The following is a 22,268-nucleotide window of genomic DNA, read 5'->3' on the forward strand; positions in this document are numbered from 1 at the left end:
AGGAAGAAGGAAAGCAAGTGCAAAGGCCCTGAGGCATGGTCATCTTGTACATGTTGAGGAACAGCAAAGAGGTCACACTGTATCTGGAGTCAAGCAGAGGCCAGTCAGGGCCATCATTTATGCGTGTTCAGAACGCGCACTGTGCCATCTATAACGGGATATCATTCACACTGCAGACCTATATTAACTTACATGAGCTTCTGGACCCCCTGGCTGATCTGCACACCAAGGGAAGGATGCGTCCTACATAAACCCACAAGAGCTCGCATAGCCACGGACACACTTGGCAGGGCTCACTCACCAGCACACCCACACACGTGGTCCTGCGCTGCTGTGCTCCGACCGGTCCCCGAGGCTGCTCATTCACTTGCCTGCTGCATCTGGAGGCCTGATTCCCAGTTTCTGGCCCCGCTGATCTCCGAACCAGACAGTCACCTTGCCTATGGTTGCAGGGTGGGCTGCTGGTGTGGTCCCAGGGTTTACAGGCATATGGAGCTAAGGATACTGCTCGGAGGCTACACAGGCTCTACAGCGATACACTAGCAAAAAACTACCCTTCCTTCAAATGTCTGTCAGGCTCGTCTGGGTGAGGCACCTCACCAGCTTGTTTCACACTCTCTAACAGTGCTTATTGTAGAGTATCGTGCCTGTCTACTTGCTTGTCTGTTTCTCCTACTAGATCATTACTGTTAAAATGTCAAGGACATTCTTAAATACCAAAATATTTTTGGTTTCAACTTTTGTTGTTTACACAAATCGTATCTTCAGTTAAATCAGGGTAAATACATTCATTTCCCACTTATCAACTCAGAGATCCTTGCGCTGTGATGTCATACACTAAACCCTTGTCCAAAATGTGGTACCATACGAAAACATGCTAAATATTCATGTAATGAAATAAACCGAGGGACTGGCTCTTTCTTTGGAGAGACGATAGGGTATGTGAGATATGGGTTTTAGAGTAAGAGACTGGAGTTCAAATACAGGTGACCAGTTGCAAGATCTTCAATGAGTAAACTTTGTACTTGAGATTCTTTTTCTCTCATACAGGAACAAAACTTCGTAAAGTTGTGAAGGTTAAGTGAAAAGCATGTAGCATAAAAACAGCTAGCCCGTAATAACTGTAGGAGAAATGCTAATCCCATTTATACGCTACCTCCCCTTCCCATTCATTCATTGGGCAAGTGTTTATTGAACATGTACTATGTGCTAGGTACGGGAATTAAAGGGATTAACAAGATAGGTGATTTGGTGTGGAAGGGATTTACTGATCACATAAGTGCCAACATGCGTGTTTTATAACATGCATGTTATAAAAGAAAAACACAGGGTGCTAGAGAGCAAATAAGAGAGAGCTCATTTTGCCTAGGGCCGCCGGTGACATTTCACATTGGGGTAAAGGAACCATTAACTACTAGTCCATCCACCTGATCCCTGCTAAGTCTTGTCCCTGTCTGGCTGGGCCCGGCTTTTTCTACCCTGACTTTATTGATCCTTCTCTTTCCCTGGCATCAAATCGCTGGTGAGTTTTTGTTCTACCCCTTCTCCCTCCCTACACAGGATTTGGATAAGCAGCCTAGCTCACCAGAGCGGGGCAGGACAATATCAGGAAGGAACCACACAGAGTTAATAGAAGGGCCACATGGAAGTATAAACATTTACTGTTTGGCTTGACAGTAAAGGAAAATGAACATAACAAATTCCCCAAATTCATCTGAATCATGAAGCTTCTGTAGCCTTTCAAGACTGGATGGAATTGGAAATGAATCTAAACAAACGGAGCTTTTAAATTTTTTCTGGTTCTGATATTAAAGCCAGTAACAAATCCTAAAGCTTCCATGATATACGGTGAAGCTGAAATAACAGAGTCATCCATTTCATAAACACTTGTTGATAGGGATATTTCAGAATTTATCCCAAACCCTTCTCAGGGCAAATAAAAGCCTGCACGTAAGCTCTTGTGACAATTAATATTACTTCTTATGCTTGATTAGAAAGTCTTATCTTCTCCCCTCACTTTTTTTTTTTTTTTGAAGCAGGATAAGAAAAAGGGAAATAGTCTTTTGTTTATTATGAATGTCCTGTTTGTTATCAAAGGTATGCTTCTAAGCTCTTTTAAGCGGTAGGCTTAGAAAGCATAAAGAATGTAAAAATATCTTGAAAGAATTTAACACTTCATTAACCTTAAACTTCTGACTACAATGACCTCTTCCAGGTAATGTAATACCCATTCATGTACTTAATAATTTTTACATGTTTTGCTTTTGTCACAAGAAGATTAAGTATAAGGTTATAATTTTACTATTCTGGATTTTATACGGAAGCCTAAAATATTTCCACAATAGAAAATAACTCATTGAAAGGAATCAAATTGAAGCATAAAGCATAAACTCCATTGGAAACGGAACTCTGAAAAATTTTCAGTGTTATCTTTCAGAATCTAGAAATTGCTAGTTTTAAGGACAACAACCTCTCTCCTGGGTACTTCCAGTTGTCAAACGAGTTTAAAAACGAACAGAACAAAGTCTTTGAACGCCACATGCTCAGGGAACAGGGGGCTTAAGCTCCTGCACATGTTATCCTATTTCATCCGGCCCAAACGGTCTTTTATTAAAATGTCAGCCTTTCCAAAACTTAGCTGAAGAAATCATACTTACATTTTTGACATTCTGAAGTGACTCTAACGTTTTTCCCCATTGCCAATGTGTCACTAAACAAATTTTAATGCAAACCACATTAAGAAATTCAGATGACATAGAAATGGATAACTCTCATGCACCATCCGAGATCTCAGCAAGACTCTGTTTTTGGATAAGATTAGTTGTATAATTAAAAGAAACTAAAAAGACATGCAACGAAGTATAGGCCCATGTTTACTTTTCAATACATGCCTTCAAACAAAAACACACTTAGGGCTGCAAAATGATTATTTAAAAAATAAAGTCATGGGCTTCCCTGGTGGCGCAGTGGTTGAGAGTCCGCCTGCCGATGCGGGGGACGCGGGTTCGTGCCCCGGTCCGGGAGGATCCCACGTGCCGCGGAGCGGCTGGGCCCGTGAGCCATGGCCGCTGAGCCTGCGCGTCCGGAGCCTGTGCCCCGCAACGGGAGAGGCCGCAGCGGTGAGAGGCCCGCGTACCGCAAAATTATAATAATAATAATAATAATAATAATAAAAATAAAGTCACAGCTGTGCCTGCATTTGCCTTTGAGCAGCAGACTCTAAGCCAGCCCCTCTCTGCCTGTGTATCCCTCGGAGGAGCGTTTGTGAAGCTGAAGGTTAGTGTTCCTCGTTCTGATGGAAATACCAGTGAAAGGAGAAACACCAAGCACCTTTCTCCAATAGCTGTCATCTGCTGTGTTATCGCATATGAATCTGGGCGTTTATAAGGAAAAACTTCAAGGGAAATCTTAATGAGGACAAAATCTGCCTTAATGGAAAATGAAATTGGAAACATTATCATATCCATTCACAGTGGGCATGTAATTTTAGCATCTCAACCTGACGCTATAGGAGACTTGAAAAAAATAACAAACAGAATTCTACTGGGGTAACCGACCTCTAGACTTCCTTTCCATCTCTGAAATTTAGGAATTAGTACGATATTGTCAGAAAACCAGATTAACTATTTGGGTTGTACAAGTTCTACAAAGTGCTCCGTGTATTAAAAAGTAGGAAATGATGACAGACTGTAAACAAGGGAAAGAGGTTTAAAAATGGAAGACAGATCTTTTCACAGTCCTTCATTAATAATAAAATATGTTTCTTTCAGTGAAGGAGACACATGCCGTCACAAGTAGAAACACAATCCTAATCTTGTGGAGTGACGTCCTTTTTCCCTCCTTTGGTGCAGTTGTGAAAGAAAGATGACACAGAGAGCTTAGTCTGGATTTTAACTCACTGCCTAATTTTATCTCCTAGCTGAAATTACCATGATTACAATGATTATTAATAGTGAGTGCTTCCCGAGTGCCAACAGTGGGCTAGGCGCTGATTGGCAAATGCACATGCGAGACACAAGTAAGAATAGATCCTGGCCCGTGGAAGAAAGACTTGAGATTCTTTCCCCGTGATGCATCCTCTGCTGTGGGAGCTGTCCACAAAAACACCAAGGTAAATGGAGTTCAGCACGCATTTTGTTTGGGTGCCACTTGCAATTTATGAGTTAGTTACGTAGTTCATCCACAAACTAACTGCTCTCTACCCTTTTATCTCCTAAAGGATAAGAGGCATAAAAGGCAACAACTGAGAAGACCGCTCTAGGAGGCTGGTAAAGCCATTTTCTTTAAAATAAGGTTCAGTGGCATGATGAGGAGGTGCTTGCTGTGAACAGAGGAAGAGAGCGGAGAAAGGAGGAAACAGAAGGAGACGAAAACAACGCTACCATGGGGACGCTGTGCTCTGAAAAAAGGTGACTAGAGACAAGGAAAGGAGGTCTGCTTGTTGCCTGGGGCTCAAGGAAGGAAGCATAAAGGAGCTGGAAATAAGAGATGAAAGCAGTGGCTCAGAAGCTGTAAGGTCAAAAAGCAGCAGCCTCCCCTCCCTTCGTCCGGCTGGGTTAATGAAGGAGCGCACGTGAGAAATTGCGTAGAGGAGATACGAGGAGTCTAGGACACTGCGGAGGCGCGGTGCCAGGTGGCCATTCGTTTCTAGCAATTGGGCGCCAAATTCTACAGGAGTGGGCATTTTTCTAAGAAGGGGGTCCACAGCTTGTGAATTCTTAATTTGCTAGCTTGGAAAACTTTAGGGAGGTAGGAGCTGCAGCTGTTATTAAATCCCAGCTCCTAGCACATTACCTGCGCATAGTAGGACCCAATACATATTACTGAATAAACCCATCAGTGAGTTAGGGTTAGTGTTCACAAAAGATGACCAATCACTGGGTTCGGGGGCAAGTCCTTTGTATAATTAACATATCAAGAGTCAGAATCCAAGAACAGGGCGAGGAACGCTTTAATTCTTGCCAAAAAGAAAGCCGATAATAAGCTTGAAGGTGCAGTGGGAAGCATTTGGAAGTACTGGATGACATACACATGCATGAATGAAAAATGAGGCTCAGCAAACTGAATGGAAGCCAGCGTTGGGAGCACAGGAAACCAAATACTTGGGTCAGCAAGGCAAGGCCCCCAGAGGACAACCAGGGAGCCGGGAAAGCCACCGGAACGTTAAGATATAGACCACAGAAGGGAGTTAGATACTTTTTCTCCGTTGTCTACTTAAAACAAGACACAAAACTCAGAAAATGAATTGGATTTAATAACTTGAACTGACTTTATGTTAATTTGAAAATTAATGAGATCATCTCTTTGACAAATCCACTAAAATTCACTATTTATTTTAATCACTTAAAAACTGCATGAAATCATGGAAAATAAAACTAGTAGCTTTGGCTTTTTGTCTTATTTTATGGAAAACCTAAGGAGAAATCTCCATGCTATTAAAGTTTATCTTCACAAGCAAAATGAAAGAATTTAAAAAGCAGGAGAGTGGAGTTCTTATGATTTCTCAAGGAATCTTCATGTCTTGCTTGGCATTTGTCTTTCTCACCAATCACAATCCCGTCACTGAATGTCGTTATCCCTTACTGATAAGCTAATAATAATACTTCACACTAACTCTCAAGAATGTAGGAACAGACCTGTCACAGTCAAAATCTTACTTGTTAGCTACTCACCTCAAAATGCTGGGTCTGTCTGCCGTCCTTTTCATTTTCTTTGCTACAAACAAAATATCATAAAATGTCATTCTGTTTTATAACAATGCTTTTCATTCATTGACATTATGATTTCATTTATTTTAGAAGCTCAGTAGCTCTAAATAAAATTCTTATGAAATTCAAAAACAAACCAAAAAAATTAATCAAAACGAAACAAAACTAGAAACAACACAAAACATGAATATGGTTATCTGCCTTTAACAGCACCATGGTAGATTTTCCCATTTAAACATTTTCCTCGCTATAAAATACTGTGGGTAAACATATAGTCCTTTAACTCTGCTCTTCTTAGTTCTTACAATGCACATTGCACTAAATGAAAAAAAAAAAGTCTGTTCACATTCTTATAAACAGTGTAAGGAGAAAACTCTAAAATTACCTTCCATCGGACATCAGTTCAACATCATCGGGTCCAACCCTTTCACGAGATGGTGTGGGACTGAGACTTTCCATATTCTGTAACAAAGCAAACCATCTGTTGCCCGGTAGGAATGGTAAGACGTATGCAACAACAGACCCTCCTTTCTTTAAAATAGAAACATCGGATGACAAGCAGATACTACGTCTAGCCTTGAGAGTCCTATCTTTAAAATTATGACAGTTTCTTATACACTGCTGGCATAAAATTATACGCTGAACGTTACCATTCCATTAACAAAGATGTCTGGTAGCAGCACAGAAATGGTCAGTGTGGCTTATAAGGTTCTTGTTAGTTATTACCCACATTTTAGAGCTAAACATAAACAAAACCCAGACTCCCAGAATATCAGGGTGGCATTAGAACTAGACTTGAGGAATCTGACCTCTAATGTAATCAGAAGCCAAGGTAACATTCATTGCCTATTTAACATCCTTTCAGTATATATTGACAATATGATCTGGGGTAATATGTAGCTTATATCTAAGCTGTAAAATATCCATAAAAAGACATGGAGTTAACTTGAGAACCTTTCTTTCTATGATATTTAATGTTAATCTTTCTATCAGCCAAGATGGAAAAAAAATATAAACACGAAACTTACTTCAAATAGCGTGTATTTCAGGCTGACCAAGAGGGCTTAATGCTTATCAGGAGGTATATTTGTAAGGTTTTCTGACTGCCTCTGTAAAAACGGCCAACAGTTTCTAAATACAACTCAGGTGACTGAGCACAGAGTAAGTAAGCCGTCCCCATGCAGGAAGATTACAAATATGCAAACAAGAGCTCGTTTACATTCGGTAGACACAAATACAGAGCTGCCTTGGAGATTTGGAACCGAATTTCGTTGAACTCAAAGATTCATATCTGCATTAAAAGACCATTAAGCACAATCCATGTATTCTGTGTCATCAAAATAAAGAACACATAGTGAAGCAACATGTATTCATCTACATGTTTATAATCTCTCCTTATGAAAAGCCCGTTGGAAAGTATATCTGATTAAGGTTCACAATGATCCCATGAAACTGACATAGACAAAAATCTTCACAAAATAAGCATATAATTAGAGTGGCTAACTAATCTTTGGCTTGGTAAGTGGATAAATATTTTCCATTTATGGTGGTGTGGCCAACCTGTCTGGAATTCTTAAAGTTTAAAACCCTAGGCTTGGGACTTTCCTGGTGGTGCAGTGGTTAAGAATCCACCTGCCAATGCAGGGGACACGGGTTCGATCCCTGGTCCGGGAAGATCCCACATGCTGCGGAGCAACAAAGCCCGTGCACCACAACTACTGAGCCTGTGCTCTAGAGCCCGCGAGCCACAACTACTGAGTCTGCACACCACAGCTACTGAACCCCACGTGCCTAGAGCCCGTGCTCCGCAACAAGAGAAGCCACCGCAATGAGAAGCCCGCGCACCGCAACGGAGAGTAGCCCCCGCTCGCCGCAACTAGAGAAAAGCCCACACATAGCAACAAAGACCCAACGCGGCCACAAAAAACAAACAAAAACCCTAGGCTCCATCAAGAATAAAAACAAAGGGAGACAGCATACCATAATAGCTATAATGGTGGCTTTGGAGCCAGAATGTTTCGGTTGGAATCTTAGCTCCACCATTTACCAACTGTAAGACCCTACCTGACTCTCAGTTTCCTCACCTGGGAAAGGGGGATGGCAACAATACTTAACATAGGGTGGTCATAAGGATTAAATGAGATAATACATGTAAAGCATTAAAATAATACCTTGTACTTTTAATAAATAGTAGCTGTTGTTGTTGATGTTATTATGACTTCTAAAACTGTGAAATCTCCAAGGGAATATTTTGCTGCTATTTGCCCACGGTTAAGATGATGTTCTAGGGACTAGTAAGACAGTGACTGTGTCTGCCATTACTGCACACCAATTTACATGTTTAGATAATTTACACAGTTAGATAATTTTAGAATGGATCTGAGAATTTTTTTTTTTTTTTTTTTTTTTGCAGTACGCGGGCCTCTCACTGCAGTGGCCTCTCCCGTTGCGGAGCACAGGCTCCGGAGGCGCAGGCTCAGCGGCCATGGCTCACGGGCCCAGCCGCTCCGCGGCACGTGGGATCTTCCCGGACCGGGGCACGAACCCGCGTCCCCTGCATCGGCAGGCGGACTTTCAACCACTGCGCCACCAGGGAAGCCCGGATCTGAGAAATTTTAAAAAAATTATAACCACATTCAATTATACTTACATTTTTATACCTCTAAAGTTTGAGTTAGAAGAGGCCTCTCTAAAATGGCTCTCATTAAGCCAAAGCGTAGTTGCTCTTATTACCTGAATGTGATCTTTCTGATAAAGAGGGATCTATCTATGACAAAGAATCTTGTTCTCATTGGTAATCGTCAATAGATTATCAAAAGCTTTAGTGTAAGATCTAGTGCAATAGCATTAGGTTTTCCTGATGCTCTGAAACATGAATTCCTAGGGGAAGCACAACCCTCTACCTTCAGATCACTTTAAAACACTGTCAATGAAATACATTTATAATTACAGTAAAGACAAATGACTATTTCAGCAGAAATAAAAACCTTCAGGTTGAGGCTAAGAAATATTCAGAAAGAAAGAAGAAAAAATAAACCATAATATTATTATATAAATTTAAAGATACTTCAGTTAGAAAAATGTTAGAAGACTGATTTTTTTCTAAAACAGAAAGAACCAAGATTTAAGCAATATAGGTTTTGAGAATTGTAGAAAAAAAGACAGCTATGTTTTACAATAAAAAGCTCTGCGAAAAGCAGGTGTGAAATGTGAGAAATTTTAGCTGATTTCCAGGGTTAAAACAAGTAGTAACTTCAACTCCCTCGCCCCCCACCCACTTTTAAAAGTATGTTTGATCTGTGTGTTTTACAACTCTCCAAGGACCTTAGTTTTTAATACATGTAATTGACAAAGGGTGACTTTCAATATTGTTCAGTATTCCTCTCTAAAGCTTTATAATAATTCCAGCTTTCATGTTGTTCTCCACATGTCTGAGACTAGTGAATATTCATAGTCTGCTTCCACCAAAGCAGCATGCAAGTACACTGTGTTCCTTGGCTAAGGTAGCTGGGTTGCCCCTATACCTTTGGGAAACAGGAATCTGTGAAGAATGTGTTACAACTGGCAACCTACCCTGATTTTTTCAGAAGGAAAATAATAAAGGTAGTGAAGATCCAGGAGTAGAGAAACAAAAGTACCGATTACCACGGGTGCAAAGCATTTTATAGATTCTAACTTGCACCCTTTGCCGAAGCGTTTAGGGAGGGAAGGTTAAGACATAGATCAGCCATTTCCCCACTTCACTGAGACGGGGTGGGGGGTGGGGGGGGTGGGGAATGGAACGTACAGGTCAAAATATTGGCTGAAATGTAGAAAGCTTCCATTGTAAGAGAAGTATGCTACTGGACTATCAAACGCTCTGTAGTTGTTAATAGTGCTGGTCTTACGAGAAACACCGATACAATGCCTTTTGAAGGTTTTAAACGGTTTTATGTCCCAAACACTTCTCTAGGTGTGGTAAAAGAGTAGTCCACTGATGTTTTCATTTATTAAAGTTGAAGTAACAGAATTCTTATTAAAAGTAATGCCTTATTGCGTTAACTTAATTTTAATTAGTCTTCTAAAGTTACGATCTTTTAAAGGTAATAGGTAATTTTAAGAAATAGCAAAGAGCAGATTACGTCTTTATGTAGAATGGGATAAAACTGCTTTTAGAACTGCATTAAAAAAAGACAGATAAAGCCCAGCTCTGCCTCATAGAAGGCCTACCAGTGACTTTCAAAACATACAGATTTTCTATGATATAATTTACTTGGACAATTTTTGGGTGTCAGAAGAAACTGAATTTTAAGAACCACTCTCCTCAATTATAAAAATGACCTCACATCTATAAAGAGTAAAAGCTTTGAAAAAATTAGCTTTAGACGGTGGAATTTATTTTCAATTTTTTCCCCTGGCCCCCTCTCTGTTTTGGCCTTGACAGCTCGGCTCAAAACTTGTTTGACCACTGAAGCACTTGAAAACACTTGGAGCAAAAACAAATTTGTCTTCTAAAACTATAAAATGCTGACAAAGCCTTTAGAGGACACTCAAAAAATGCCCTCTCTCAGTATACAAACAGCTCAGTCTGAAGCCTGCATGGAACACTGCTAGTCAAAACAAGTTCATTATTCTAACCTTGAGCTCTAAGAGAAGGTATGTGATATGTTCTCATTAACAAAGGATTAATGGCAAATTTGAATTTTTTTGTATCCTTCTGTTTTATGTTTTATTAGGCTTAAAACTGCATCAATTAATCCATATTCAAAAAGAATTCCTGGGACTGTAAGAGGACACCTATGGAAGAGCTGGCTAGCTGTCCACCCAAGTCCGTTCCACCTTTCTTGCACAGCAATGCAGGAACCACATGCCCAGAGACAGTGCATTCACAGCCCCTCTGGCAGGTAGATGGGGCCATGTGACTGACTTCTGTCCGACAGGCTGTGAGAAGTGGTATGTGTGTTTTCCAGGCCTGGCTAATAACCTGCCTCACCAGGTTCATGCCTTGACACTCACGTATTCTCTCCTCTTGTGAGCTGGAATGGAGATGAAAACCACGAGTGCTCTGGAAGCTACTTGCTGAAGACGGCAGAGAGAGGCAGTTGGCCTGGGTCCCTGAAACATCGCGCGGAGCAAGTGTTCTAACTCTTCTCCTGAGCCCTAAACTGCTTTAGATTGGCATGGGAGAAAGAACTTTTACGTTGTTCAAGGCATTGCATTTTGGGTCTTTTTGTTACCCAAGCTACCCTAAGCTATATGGCAACCATTCATTTGCTCCCTTTTTTTAAACTCATTTTTTTGTGCGTGCTGAGCTATGCTGGGCACTGGCGTACAATGGTGGATGGGGAACCGGACAGACACCGGTCCTTGCCACTGTGACTGATGTATTTTGGTTACGGCTCCAACTGTAGTTTGTTACACTGTTAATATTATCTTCATTTTTAAGATGGGTGCTATCTGAATAGCCCTCGGCACCCTCGGGCCACACAGTTGCCAGAGGGACCCTTTCAAAAGGTACTTCAGAAAATGACTTCTTTTCTCTTTAATCTTCGAATGGTTCCTCTCTCACTCAAGGTAAATGCTCAAGATCTAAAGACGGCTACAAAGCCTTAAGGGACCAGGCCCCTTGCTATGCCTCTGACCTCATCTCCTGCAACGCTCCTCCCCCAACTCTGCTCCAACCACGGTAGCCTCTTGCGCTCCCTCAGAAGGCTAGGGCAGTTCCCCCTCCACCTGGATAGTGTCTCCCCAGATATCCTGACGGCTCACGTTCTCACCTCGTCCGGGTTCCTGCACAAGCGCCATTCTCAGCATGGCCTCATCTGAGGACTCAACCTGTGCAACGTCAACCCTTAACCTCCCATCCATTTCCCATCTTATTTATCCTGCTTCACTTCTCTCCACAGCACGTGCTGCCATCTGACTATACGTTGACTTGTTTCTTATCTGCCTCATCCTTCGAGAATATAAACTTCAGGATGGCAGACATTGTGTCTGTCTGGGTCACCATTTTGTCTTTAGTGCCTAGAACAGTGCTTGTCATATAGTTAATTGTTGTATGACTGAAGGAATGAATACTTTTAAATCAGTGGTTCAAATGGTGGGGTTTTTTACATTATATTGACACCATTCAGAGACTCACTGTCATGTAGTTTTGACCAGGAGTTCTTGCTGAGTTATACTGCATTAAAAACATGAGCTGAAACTTTCTGCATTAGGTAAATTATTGTTCCTCAGCAAGAGATAAAATGGTTGGGAGGGGGACAGAGGGGAGAGTGGAGGAGTGAAAATATGCTGGGTCGCTGTCCTGATATTGCAGAAGAGTTATAAAGAGGGCCTCAGCGATGCGATGGCAATACAAAGGGAAAAGGGGGACATATTTTTAAAGCAGTCAACTAAATTTGACGTATGACTGAGAAGTTGGAAGAAAGACTGGGAGTAAGGAAAAGGGAAGGACTTCAAAAATGACTAAGAAGGGCTTCCCTGGTGGCGCAGTGGTTGAGAGTCCGCCTGCCGATGCAGGGGACGTGGGTTCGCACCCCGGTTCGGGAGGATCCCACGTGCCGCGGAGCGGCTGGGCCCGTGAGCCACGGCCGCTGAGCCTGCGCGTCCGGAGCCTGTGCTCCGCAACGGGAGAGGCCACAACAGTGAGAGGGCCTGCGCGGCCGGAGCCTGTGCTCCGCAACGGGAGAGGCCACAGCAGTGAGAGGCCCGCGTACCGCAAAAAAAAAAAAAAAGACTGAGAAGATGCTGATCTGATGAAACCAGATCGGTATACTGAGTGAAAAGAGACCAATGAGGGAAAGAAGATGAGTTTGATCTTCACATGTTGACTTGGAAGGACTATCTAAGGTGAGCTGCTCAGAGCATCACCTAAATGTTGATTTCTAAGTCATCTGTAGAGAGGTGACATGTGACAGCATGGAATTAGAGAAGCTCTCATGTGAAGTGCTGATGGAAAAGAGATATAAGGCAATTCTCTGCATAACATTTACATCTAAGCATGTTTTGCGGAAGATCAGCCAGTAACGGACACAGTAAAGAAGAATACAGTCATCGAGGTAAGAGGACAAAGAGAGGTCAACATCCTGGAAGCCAAGGGAGAAAGAGTTCTGAGAAAACGAGAGCAGCAAGCTCCGCAAAGGACTTCGGGGGGTCAAGGACCAAGCAGACAATAGCACAGCGGTCCTAAAAGACCAGTTCCAACCACATGTCCACCCGGTGACACAGAGAAAGCGGCGTCTTAGAGAGGCCTTTAGAGGGTAGAATTCAGATTACAGGGGTTGATGAGCAAGTGTGGAAAGAACTGGAAATGCAGATCGTTCAAAATTTTCGATGGCAAAATGAAGGGGAGAGACTGGCCATCAAAGCACAGGGAGCAGAAACGAACCTAAATGTGCGCTGCTGTCAGTCTTTCCCGCTCTTTAGCACATTTCATTGCATTTAAATCTCACGCAAAACCAGAAAGAGAGAGGAATATTCCCACGCTACAGATGAAGTAACTAAGGCTAAGTAACACGCTCACTTGCCATAGCTATTAAGTGATAAACTTACAACTGAAATTCAGGTCTGAGTGTAAGACCTACGCTCCTTCCTTGAACCCTGCCTATGATTTCAGAGGGTGTATGAGACATTAAGTAGATGCTGTTTATGAGTAAGAGAGCTACTAGACTATGTGTGTGTTTTTTTTTAATATATTAAATGTAAGGCTTATTATAGAACTAGTAAAATCACATAAAGAATATTTGGAAAATATTCTTTGGGAGTAACAATTGCCTCTAATACTACCACCACTCCCATAATACAATCATACAATCGTTTTAGGTATATTTGTCTTTTTTCCTAGGAATGAACATTTAAATATTTATATACATATATTCATGCATAAATGCATGCACTGTATATACTGCTTCATAACCTACTTTATTTAAAAAATCTATTTATTTATTTTTGGCTGCGTTGGGTCCTTGTTGCTGCACGCGGGCTTTCTCTAGTTGCGGCGAGCGGGGGCTACTCTTCGTGGCGGTGCACGGGCTTCTCATTGCGGCGGCATCTCTTGTTGTGGAGCACGGGCTCTAGGCGCGCGGGCTTCGGTAGCTGTGGAACATGGGCTCAGTAGTTGTGGCTCGCGGGCTCTAGAGCGCAGGCTCAGTAGTTGTGGCGCACGGGCTTAGTTGCTCCGCGGCATGTGGCAGCTTCCCGGACCAGGGCTCGAACCTGTGTCCCCGGCATTGGCAGGCGGACTCTTAACCACTGCGCCACCAGGGAAGCCCCGTAACCTACTTTTAACATTGAGGGAGAGTATCGTGGAATCCGAGCTCCACCACTTATGTGTGACCTTGGGCAGCTGTTTAATCTCCTGTGCCTCATTCTCATGTTTAGAATAAGAATATTAAAAATAATAATAACTACCTTATGGATTATTGGAGGATTAAAATTGATAGTATATGCAAAGCACTTAAAATACACCTTTTGCTAAACATTTTTCACTTTATTACATAGTCTTCAGAACCATAATTTTTATTCGATGCATAATATTTTATTGAATTGACATACAGATGTTACTTATCTGGTCTCCTACTTTTGAACATTTAAATTGCTTCTAATTTTCCATGATTATAGATACTCACGTGGTGAGCAAATTAGTACTTACAGTCTTTTCCATATTTACAATGATGTCTCTAGAGCAGGGTGCGGAGGTAGGATTATTAGACACACTGCATGACTGAGTTACAGCTTTTGATTCAAACTGTTAAATTGTGCCCTAGAAAGAATGTTTTTAGAGACAGAGACATTTTCTAGGCTGACAGAAATAAGCCAGTGGAGAGGAAGCAATGAAAAGTGTCTGTATGAGTGAGTGAGTGAGTTAGTGTATGTGTTTGTACACGTACGTGGGGTGGGGAGATGGATGCAGAAAACAGAATTTCCAAGGCTACTTAACCTTAGAGTTAACCTTAGAATTTAGAAAAACCACTTTATCATTTGAGCAGGTGAGAAAATAAAATGGGCGGAGACCTAGAGAAATTTTGAAGAATGAGTGAGGGAAGCTGCGGCAACACAAGCTGGCTCTCTTAGCTCTTCAAAATAAGCCGGGGGGGGGCAAGGTTTCCTTCTGAGAAAGGCTCACAGGTGTGAGCGAGCAGTGCACGGAGAGAGGAAAAGGCTGGGACCACGGCAATAATTAGAGATAAGGCAGAGCACTCGAATGTGACTCACTAATTTCTGAGCTCTGAATTATCTGTAGTCTCTTCGTCTCTGCTGGTCATGACAGCCCCGAGAGGAAAAAGGATAAGGGAAAGTACGCAGACAGTTCCCACTTTAGAGATTCCAAATGTGCAAGACGCTTTTTTAGGTCACTTTGGCTTGTGTGTGGGCTGGTGAGATCACTGTGATATGGTCACTCAGACTCTTCAGTCACTCTCTTCTCATTTTCTCTGGAAGATGGTTTGCTGCCAGCTCTCCATCAAAACTGCTCTTGCTGAGTGCTCTCCAGCTTGCTAACTCCAGTGGCTAAGCTCTCAGTCTTCTACTCGGCCAATCGTCTAAGCTTCTTTCCAACTCGAGATACGTGGTTCACCTGGCATCCAGGACACCAAACACACTTCATTTTTTTCTACTTTGCCGGGGTCTCCTTCTTGAGTCTCCTCTTCTGGGACCTTGTCATCTCCCCATCCTTTACACGATCGTGTGTCTCAGGGCTCCCGGTCCCCGAGGCCACTTCCCTTTTCTGTCCATCCTCGATCCCTCGGTTGTCTCATCCAGTACACTGACTTCAGATAGCCTCTATCTGCTGCTGGCTCCCACCATGCACCTCCAGCCGGGATGCCCTCCCTAAAGTCGCAGAAATCCAGCTGCTTTCCTGCCATCTCCTCTTAGATATTTGACGGGCAGCTCCATCTTAACATGTCCAACACCGAACCATGACATGATCACCCAAACTTCTGTCTTCTCCATCTCGGTAAACTGGCCACACAAATCTTCTAGTTGCCAAAAACCTCGGAGTCATCTCTGACTCCTCTATTACTTTCACACCCCACGGTTACGTAATGTCAGGAAATCCTGTCAGTTCTATGTTCAAAAATATATCCAGAATCCACCTACTACCTCATGACTACTGCAATACCCTACTCCAGGAGGACCCATGCACCTGTCGGTCAATATGAACAACGCCCCCTAGGGTGCTGCCCTGCGCAGCCTGCAAGGCCATACGTGCCGGCTCTGGCATCACCTTAGTTCACCCCATCATCAGCGCAAACCTAGATTATTGCAAGTTTCCTAACGGGTTTTCCTGCTTCTTGCCCTTGCCCGCTTACTGTCTATTTTCAACACAGCAGTCAAGCCAAATTTCAGTAAGTCACGTCACTCTTCTACCTGGAACCCTCACATGGATTCTCATCTCACCTGGAGTAAAGGCAGAGTCCTTAACAATAATCTAGGAGGCCCTACTTAATCTGTTCTCTCCCCCCTCCAACTACCTCTTTCACTTTCCTCATTCTCTTCTAACCCTAACAGTATCTTTGTGGTTTCTTGAACATTCCAGACGAGTGACTGTCTCGGGGTCTCTGCAACCTGCTGTGATAGTAGGGCTTGTTTCCTTACTTCCTCCAGGTCGTTAAACTCAAGTGTCAAATTCTTGGGAGGTCTTCTCTGACCACTCTCCTTAAAATTGAATCCCCTGCCCTCTCACAATTCCTATCCTCATTTCTTGCTTTATTTCTTGCTTAATAGCTATCACTATCTAATATATTTTATGGTTTACTTTTTTATCTTGATTTTGTCTGTTTCCCCTACTGGAACGTAGGCTCCGTGAGGGCAGTGATTTTTGCTTGTTTGTCTCACAGCTGTATCCCTAGATTCTGAAATATTTCCCGGCACACAGAAGGCATATAATTATGTATGTTTTTCCAGCTATACAAACGAAAGTTTAGTCAGTGCGTAAAGAACTTGAAGTGGGAGAAGGTTTTGGAGGAGAGTGGGGTAAAGTAAAAATAGAAGGTTAAAAGCAAGTGGGAAGTTAAGATGCTCAGCTGCGCTTTCAGGGCTAGTCTAAATACTAGTCATTGTTACCTTCCCTGGCCCTTCGCTTCGTGGTGACTTGTGAAGATGAGATTTAAAATCAATGGAATACGAGAGTCAGGAAAGATCTTTGAGAATACCCTCACTTCACAGATGAGGAAGTTTTGCTTCTGTCTCAGTTGTGTTGGCAGGGTTTTAAATTATTCATTGCAACAAAGACACGGTCCACCTAGCTCACTTATGTTAACATGTGACCTGCATAACCCTGGAATGCAGAAACTGGCAGCTAAGGCGGAGACAAACCCTTTCACAGAAAAAAGACCACAATGGAATTAGGCTCTCTCTCCTCCTCCAAATGTTTTCAAACAAAGTCGACACCCACAGCTTTAGCGATCGCACACAAATTCTAAGGAAAAAATGTACTTCCCCACTTTTATTAGCTATTACCACCTAGCTAATTAAGATACTATTCCTGGTGGAAAAAAAAATATTGATGAGTTAAGTTCATTTTAAAAGGGATTCAGAGAAGTACATTCTTCTCTGAGAAGCCAAGTGTCAGACTTTTAGTCACTGTAATTCTCTTCGGCAGATAAACAAATCATGGGCCAAATAAAGAGCTAATGGAGTTAGCATCATTTAGTTTATTAAAAATGTTACTTTTCCCCCAAACAAGAATTAAGTTAGTGTTAAAAACCATTTAATGTGCGATGGTTCCAAAGCTTACATTCTGTATTGGGAGAACTGTGTCAGACACGGGTCTGAGGTGGATGCTGTGCCTCTGTCCATTCGAGCTGATCAATTTATTTCTAGAAACAGGGTACCAAGACATTTGGAAGAAAATGGAATAAACATGTTTTCCCCAGATTTGTATTTATGCATATTTTATTTAGGGAATAAAATTGGGAATCTTCTCGGAGCACATGCAGAAACTGACAATGGGAAAATGAGTGGCCCATAAGTTTTGCTAAATTTACAGAAAACCCAGCCTGGAGGTAAAAACTGCTCAGAGATAAAGCAGAACAGAGGCTTTACACATTGCAAGAATGGATATTACCTATTACCTATTTTTATTAGGGACGCCAGTTCATGTTATATTATAAAATTCATCTTCAGGTTTTTTTTTTTTTTTTTTTGGTTAAATTTCTTCAAACTACAGGGAATTCGAAGACAGACTTTTCTTCTCACTTTTCAGAGAAACTGAAGCATACACAAAAAAGGATGACGTATTTATAGTTAAACTGCATAAATATTTAGTTATTGACTAAAACCACCTGCAATAACTTATGTATCAAATTAACGATCCAGAGTTCAGGTCTGAGGTAACCGTGTAGGAGATTAATTTTTTTGTTTCTGAGTAACAGAGGAAAAAAACTATTTATAGTGTACAGCTCTGAAATTAAATTTCTGAACACAAAGAGATTTCTGAACACAAAGACAGTTGATCCTCTTCCCGTATGTATTTTTCTTTCACCTCACTTTAACTTCATTCATTAATTTTTTTTTACATATTCATATAGATAGGAACAAATAAAATGGGGGACTATAAGGAAAAATGCTTTGACAGTTTTATTCCAAAAATAAAATTTAAAAATGCTCAAAAGAATGAGAGGAAACTCAGACCGATTTCAATAACATAGAAACCAAGGCACGTGTTGCCCCTTGTTCCTTTGGCAAAATGTAACCTACCTTGGACTTGATTCTTATATTTATCAAAAAGAAATACGTGTGTATACTTAGTAGCTCTAAGGTCTTTTTCAGAACTCAAGTTCTATAATTCTGTGAAACTCCACACTGATATTTTTTACAAAGCAAGGAAAAGACATGTGATATTCCCAAACTGGCCACAAGTAAAATTTTTACGGAAGTATGCACTTACCACAAGACTATCTTGATGTTCACTGAGCTCAGAAAGTTTGGAACTGGATTTCGGACGTTTCGGTTTGCCCCTTTCTCCAATATAACCAGAAGTATTTTCATGTGACTTTTCCACTTCATGATGAGCGTTCAAAATACATTCATCAAGGTTGGTGAACCCAGAAGGAATATTTTCTTTGTTGATAAGTCCCCTTGAATTGAAAAAAGATTTAGCTTAACTTTACTTTAAAAGGTAAAAGGGACATTTAAATGACATTGCCACTGCATCACACAGAAAGTCAGAAGAGTGCTTAGAAATTCCAGGTTGCATCTCTGATCAAAATCTGGCAGAGGGCTACTCCTGAGACCACTTGGTGCCAAATATATCACATTAAAAGAGAAATCACTCCCAGAGGCAAATTGGCAAGGGCTATGCTTCTACCAATGAACAGCTTTTGTATTTGTACCAAAAGTAATCTATATTCAAATCAGGAGAATAGTGCAAACTTACAAAGACATTTCCCATAATTCATAGGTTTTATATAAATACACACACACACTCACACACACACACATCTTACAAAGTAATATAATGTATGAAGAAAAATCTGAAAAGGAAATATGTCTTTTTCTCCAGAATGGAACACTGATTCTCCCAATTGCGAAAGACATTTTAGCACAGTAGAAATGCATTAATACCTAAATCTGACTGCAATAGATAATCTTGGTAGAAATAGTATACTAAAAACTATGGAATACAAAGCATTTTAACTGAAATATGAATTCATTACTTCCCAGTACAAGTTTCTGGATGTAAGCTTATAACTAGAGTTCCTTCATGACTTAGTTTTAGACATTTTAATTACAGAATTTAATTCATTTAATGCTCTTGAAATAGTTTTCCTTAAGTATTTTAACATTCCCTTTTAAGAGGTTTTCACAAAATTAAATTACTTAGCAAAATGTTTATCCTTTACTACATCACAGAACAAATTAAACCATCAGTGCAGCACCATGGCTTGGTCAGGTACAAATGAACGAGACTTTATACACTCCCTCATGGTGTGACCTTAAAGGTACCTCCCTGCAGCTAGAGGTTTTCATACTAAGTGAAATAAGTTAGAAAGAGAAAGACAAATACCATATGATATCACTTATATGTGGAATTCAAAATATGGCAAAACAGACTCACAGACAGAGAGAACAGAAACAGACTCACAGACATAGAGAACAGACTTGTGGTTGCCAAGGGAGAGGTGGGGAGGTGAGGCATGGACAGGGAGTTTGGGGTTAGTAGATGCAAACTACTACACATAGAATGGATAAACAACAAGGTCCTACTGTATAGCGCTGGGAACTATATTCAATATCTTGATATAAACCATAATGGAAAAGAATACAAAAAAGAATGTATGTATGTGTGTAACTGAGTCACTTTGCTGTACCGCAGAAATTAATACAACATTGTATATCAACTACACTTCAATTTAAGAAAAATATATAAAGGTATCTCCTAAACACCCAAAGCTGTTATCTTGAAATAAATGAGCTCCAAAGACTAAAAATAAATGACCATATTTTACTATCAGTTCAATCATATCCCCAAGAGAAAGATAACATTAAATATTTATTCTGCAATTTAAATTCATATCCTGTCTTAGATAGGCTATCATGGAGGCAACATTATGAATTAAATATTATCATAATATTTTCAAAGTTATACTATCTTTGGTGATTTTTAATACTCCATATTTAATTTCATCTTATTTTATACAACTTTTAATGTACAAATATGTAGATTTAGTAAAATTATATAAAAGATGTATGTAACATTTATAAGAAATATCCTAAGTATAAAATAATTGAAGACATGGGGAAAAGTTGATAAGGACTCACATGCCGGCACATATACAAACACGCTTAAATCTCTCCCCTCCCTGCACTGAGAGCAGTGCCTTCCGTGGATGGCTAGATGAGTTTGGTCTCAAATTCACAATCATTTGTTTTACTATTTAAATTTGTCTTCTTCTTTCTCTTCATATTTTCCCTAACTCCCGGGGTATAAATCCAATTGTAATTTTTTTTTTTTTTGCACGAACCCGTGTCCCCTGCATCGGCAGGCGGACTCTCAACCGCTGCGCCACCAGGGAACCCCCAATTGTAATTTTTTAATGGAGGAGTTTTTAGGTTTGAAAGTTGTCATGGACTAAATTGTATTCCCCCCAAATTCATATGCTGAAGCCCTACCACCAATGCGACTGTATTTAGAGACGGGGCCTCTGAGGAGGTAATTAAGGTTACGTGAGGTCATAAAGGTGGGAACATAATTCAAGAGGACTGGTGACAAGAGGCAGAGACACCAGAGAGCACAGCGGAAAGGCCATGTGAGGACACACTCACTGAGCAGGCACCGTCAGCAAGTCGGAGCGGTCTCAACAAAAACCAACCCTGCCAGCACCTTGATCTTGGACTTCCAGCCTCTCTGAACTGTGAGAAAATACATTTCTGTTGCTTAAGCCCCCTAGTCTGGGGTACTTTGTTACGGCAGCCTGAGCAGATGAATACAAAAGCTAAAAATTATTTTTAGAAATTAGAAGACCAAGTTTATTTTCTAATCTTTGTGAACAGTGAATGAATGACTGGACTAAATGCTGTCCAGATAAATATACGAAACTCTGATCGCGCAGCTGTGCTCAGGTGGAGATCCTGCTCTCCTCAAAGGAAACTCTTGGCTCTCGTGTGGGTGAGTGCCTCTCGCTGCAGTGCCCATGTGACTAGAGGCACAGGTGCACGACTCCTTCCCGTGACACTGTGACAGGCTCAGTCACACCCGAAACACTGTGATTTGACCTGAACGTCGATCTCGGTGGCCTCTCGCTTTCACTATCTAGATCGTAGTTTTAGTTTTTTCTTTTTTTCCGAGTTTCCTCCTCACCCCTACATACGCACGTAATGTTCTAACAATACTGAACTCTTCATTATTCTAAGACAGCATGCTTTTCTTTTTACTCTGCAGTAGGAATTTAATATAATATTTATATAACAAAAGATACGCATAATTGTCTAGTTCACTGTGTTTTGGAAGATTGAAACCATTTTCACCTGTCATGCCTTGCTTTTCTTTTTAAACAAAAGTTTATTACGAAATTTTCGAACATAGAAAAATGGAGGGACTGTCACCGTGAATTTCCTTATATCCATCACCAAGATTCAACATTTCCATGCTCCTGGCAGATGGTTAATTTTTTAATAAGAATTAAACTGAACCCTTTTACATAATGAATACATTCCTTAACCTTTCACATTTTTATTGTAACAAATAATAATATAAGCCTGATAATGTTTCCTTATGAATTTAGACAAATAAGAAATCATGTGCCCTGAAATGAAGTATTTAGAGTTTTTGTCCTCCACATTGCTTATTTAAAAAATCTGCCATGATGATATTACTACAGACTTTACTGACTCTTTAATCTCACCTTGAAATGTGGTGACTGTTGGCTTAAAGGATATTTTTTAATTTTTTAATTTTATTATTATTTTATTTATTTTTATTTATTTCTTTTTTAAAAATAAATTTATTTATTTATTTTTGGCTGTGTTGGGTCTTCGTTTCTGTGCGAGGGCTTTCTCTAGTTGCGGCGAGCGGGGGCCACTCTTCATCGCGGTGCGCGGGCCTCTCACTGTCGCGGCCTCTCTTGCTGCGGAGCA

General features: G+C 40.9%; 1 protein-coding gene across 14 annotated transcripts in view; it reads right to left on the reverse strand.

Annotated features, from left to right (window-relative positions):
• The window catches only part of FAM13A (family with sequence similarity 13 member A), a 381,052-nt gene that overhangs the window by 62,273 nt on the left and 296,511 nt on the right, over window positions 1-22,268 (reverse strand). For all 14 annotated transcript variants that reach the window (XR_003680461.2, XR_008617746.1, XR_008617749.1 and 11 more), the window contains 3 exons: window positions 18,580-18,769; window positions 6,094-6,170; window positions 5,673-5,715 (listed from right to left, as the gene is read on the reverse strand). Coding sequence is in view for 6 of the 14 variants with exons in the window: in XM_028491594.2 (XP_028347395.1) it covers window positions 5,673-5,715; window positions 6,094-6,170; window positions 18,580-18,769 (310 nt within the window). In the remaining 8 variants the exon portion in view is untranslated. The remainder of the gene's footprint in view (window positions 1-5,672; window positions 5,716-6,093; window positions 6,171-18,579; window positions 18,770-22,268) is intronic.

The sequence above is a fragment of the Physeter macrocephalus genome, chromosome 7 (assembly GCF_002837175.3).
Source record: "Physeter macrocephalus isolate SW-GA chromosome 7, ASM283717v5, whole genome shotgun sequence".
Taxonomy (NCBI): domain Eukaryota; kingdom Metazoa; phylum Chordata; class Mammalia; order Artiodactyla; family Physeteridae; genus Physeter; species Physeter macrocephalus.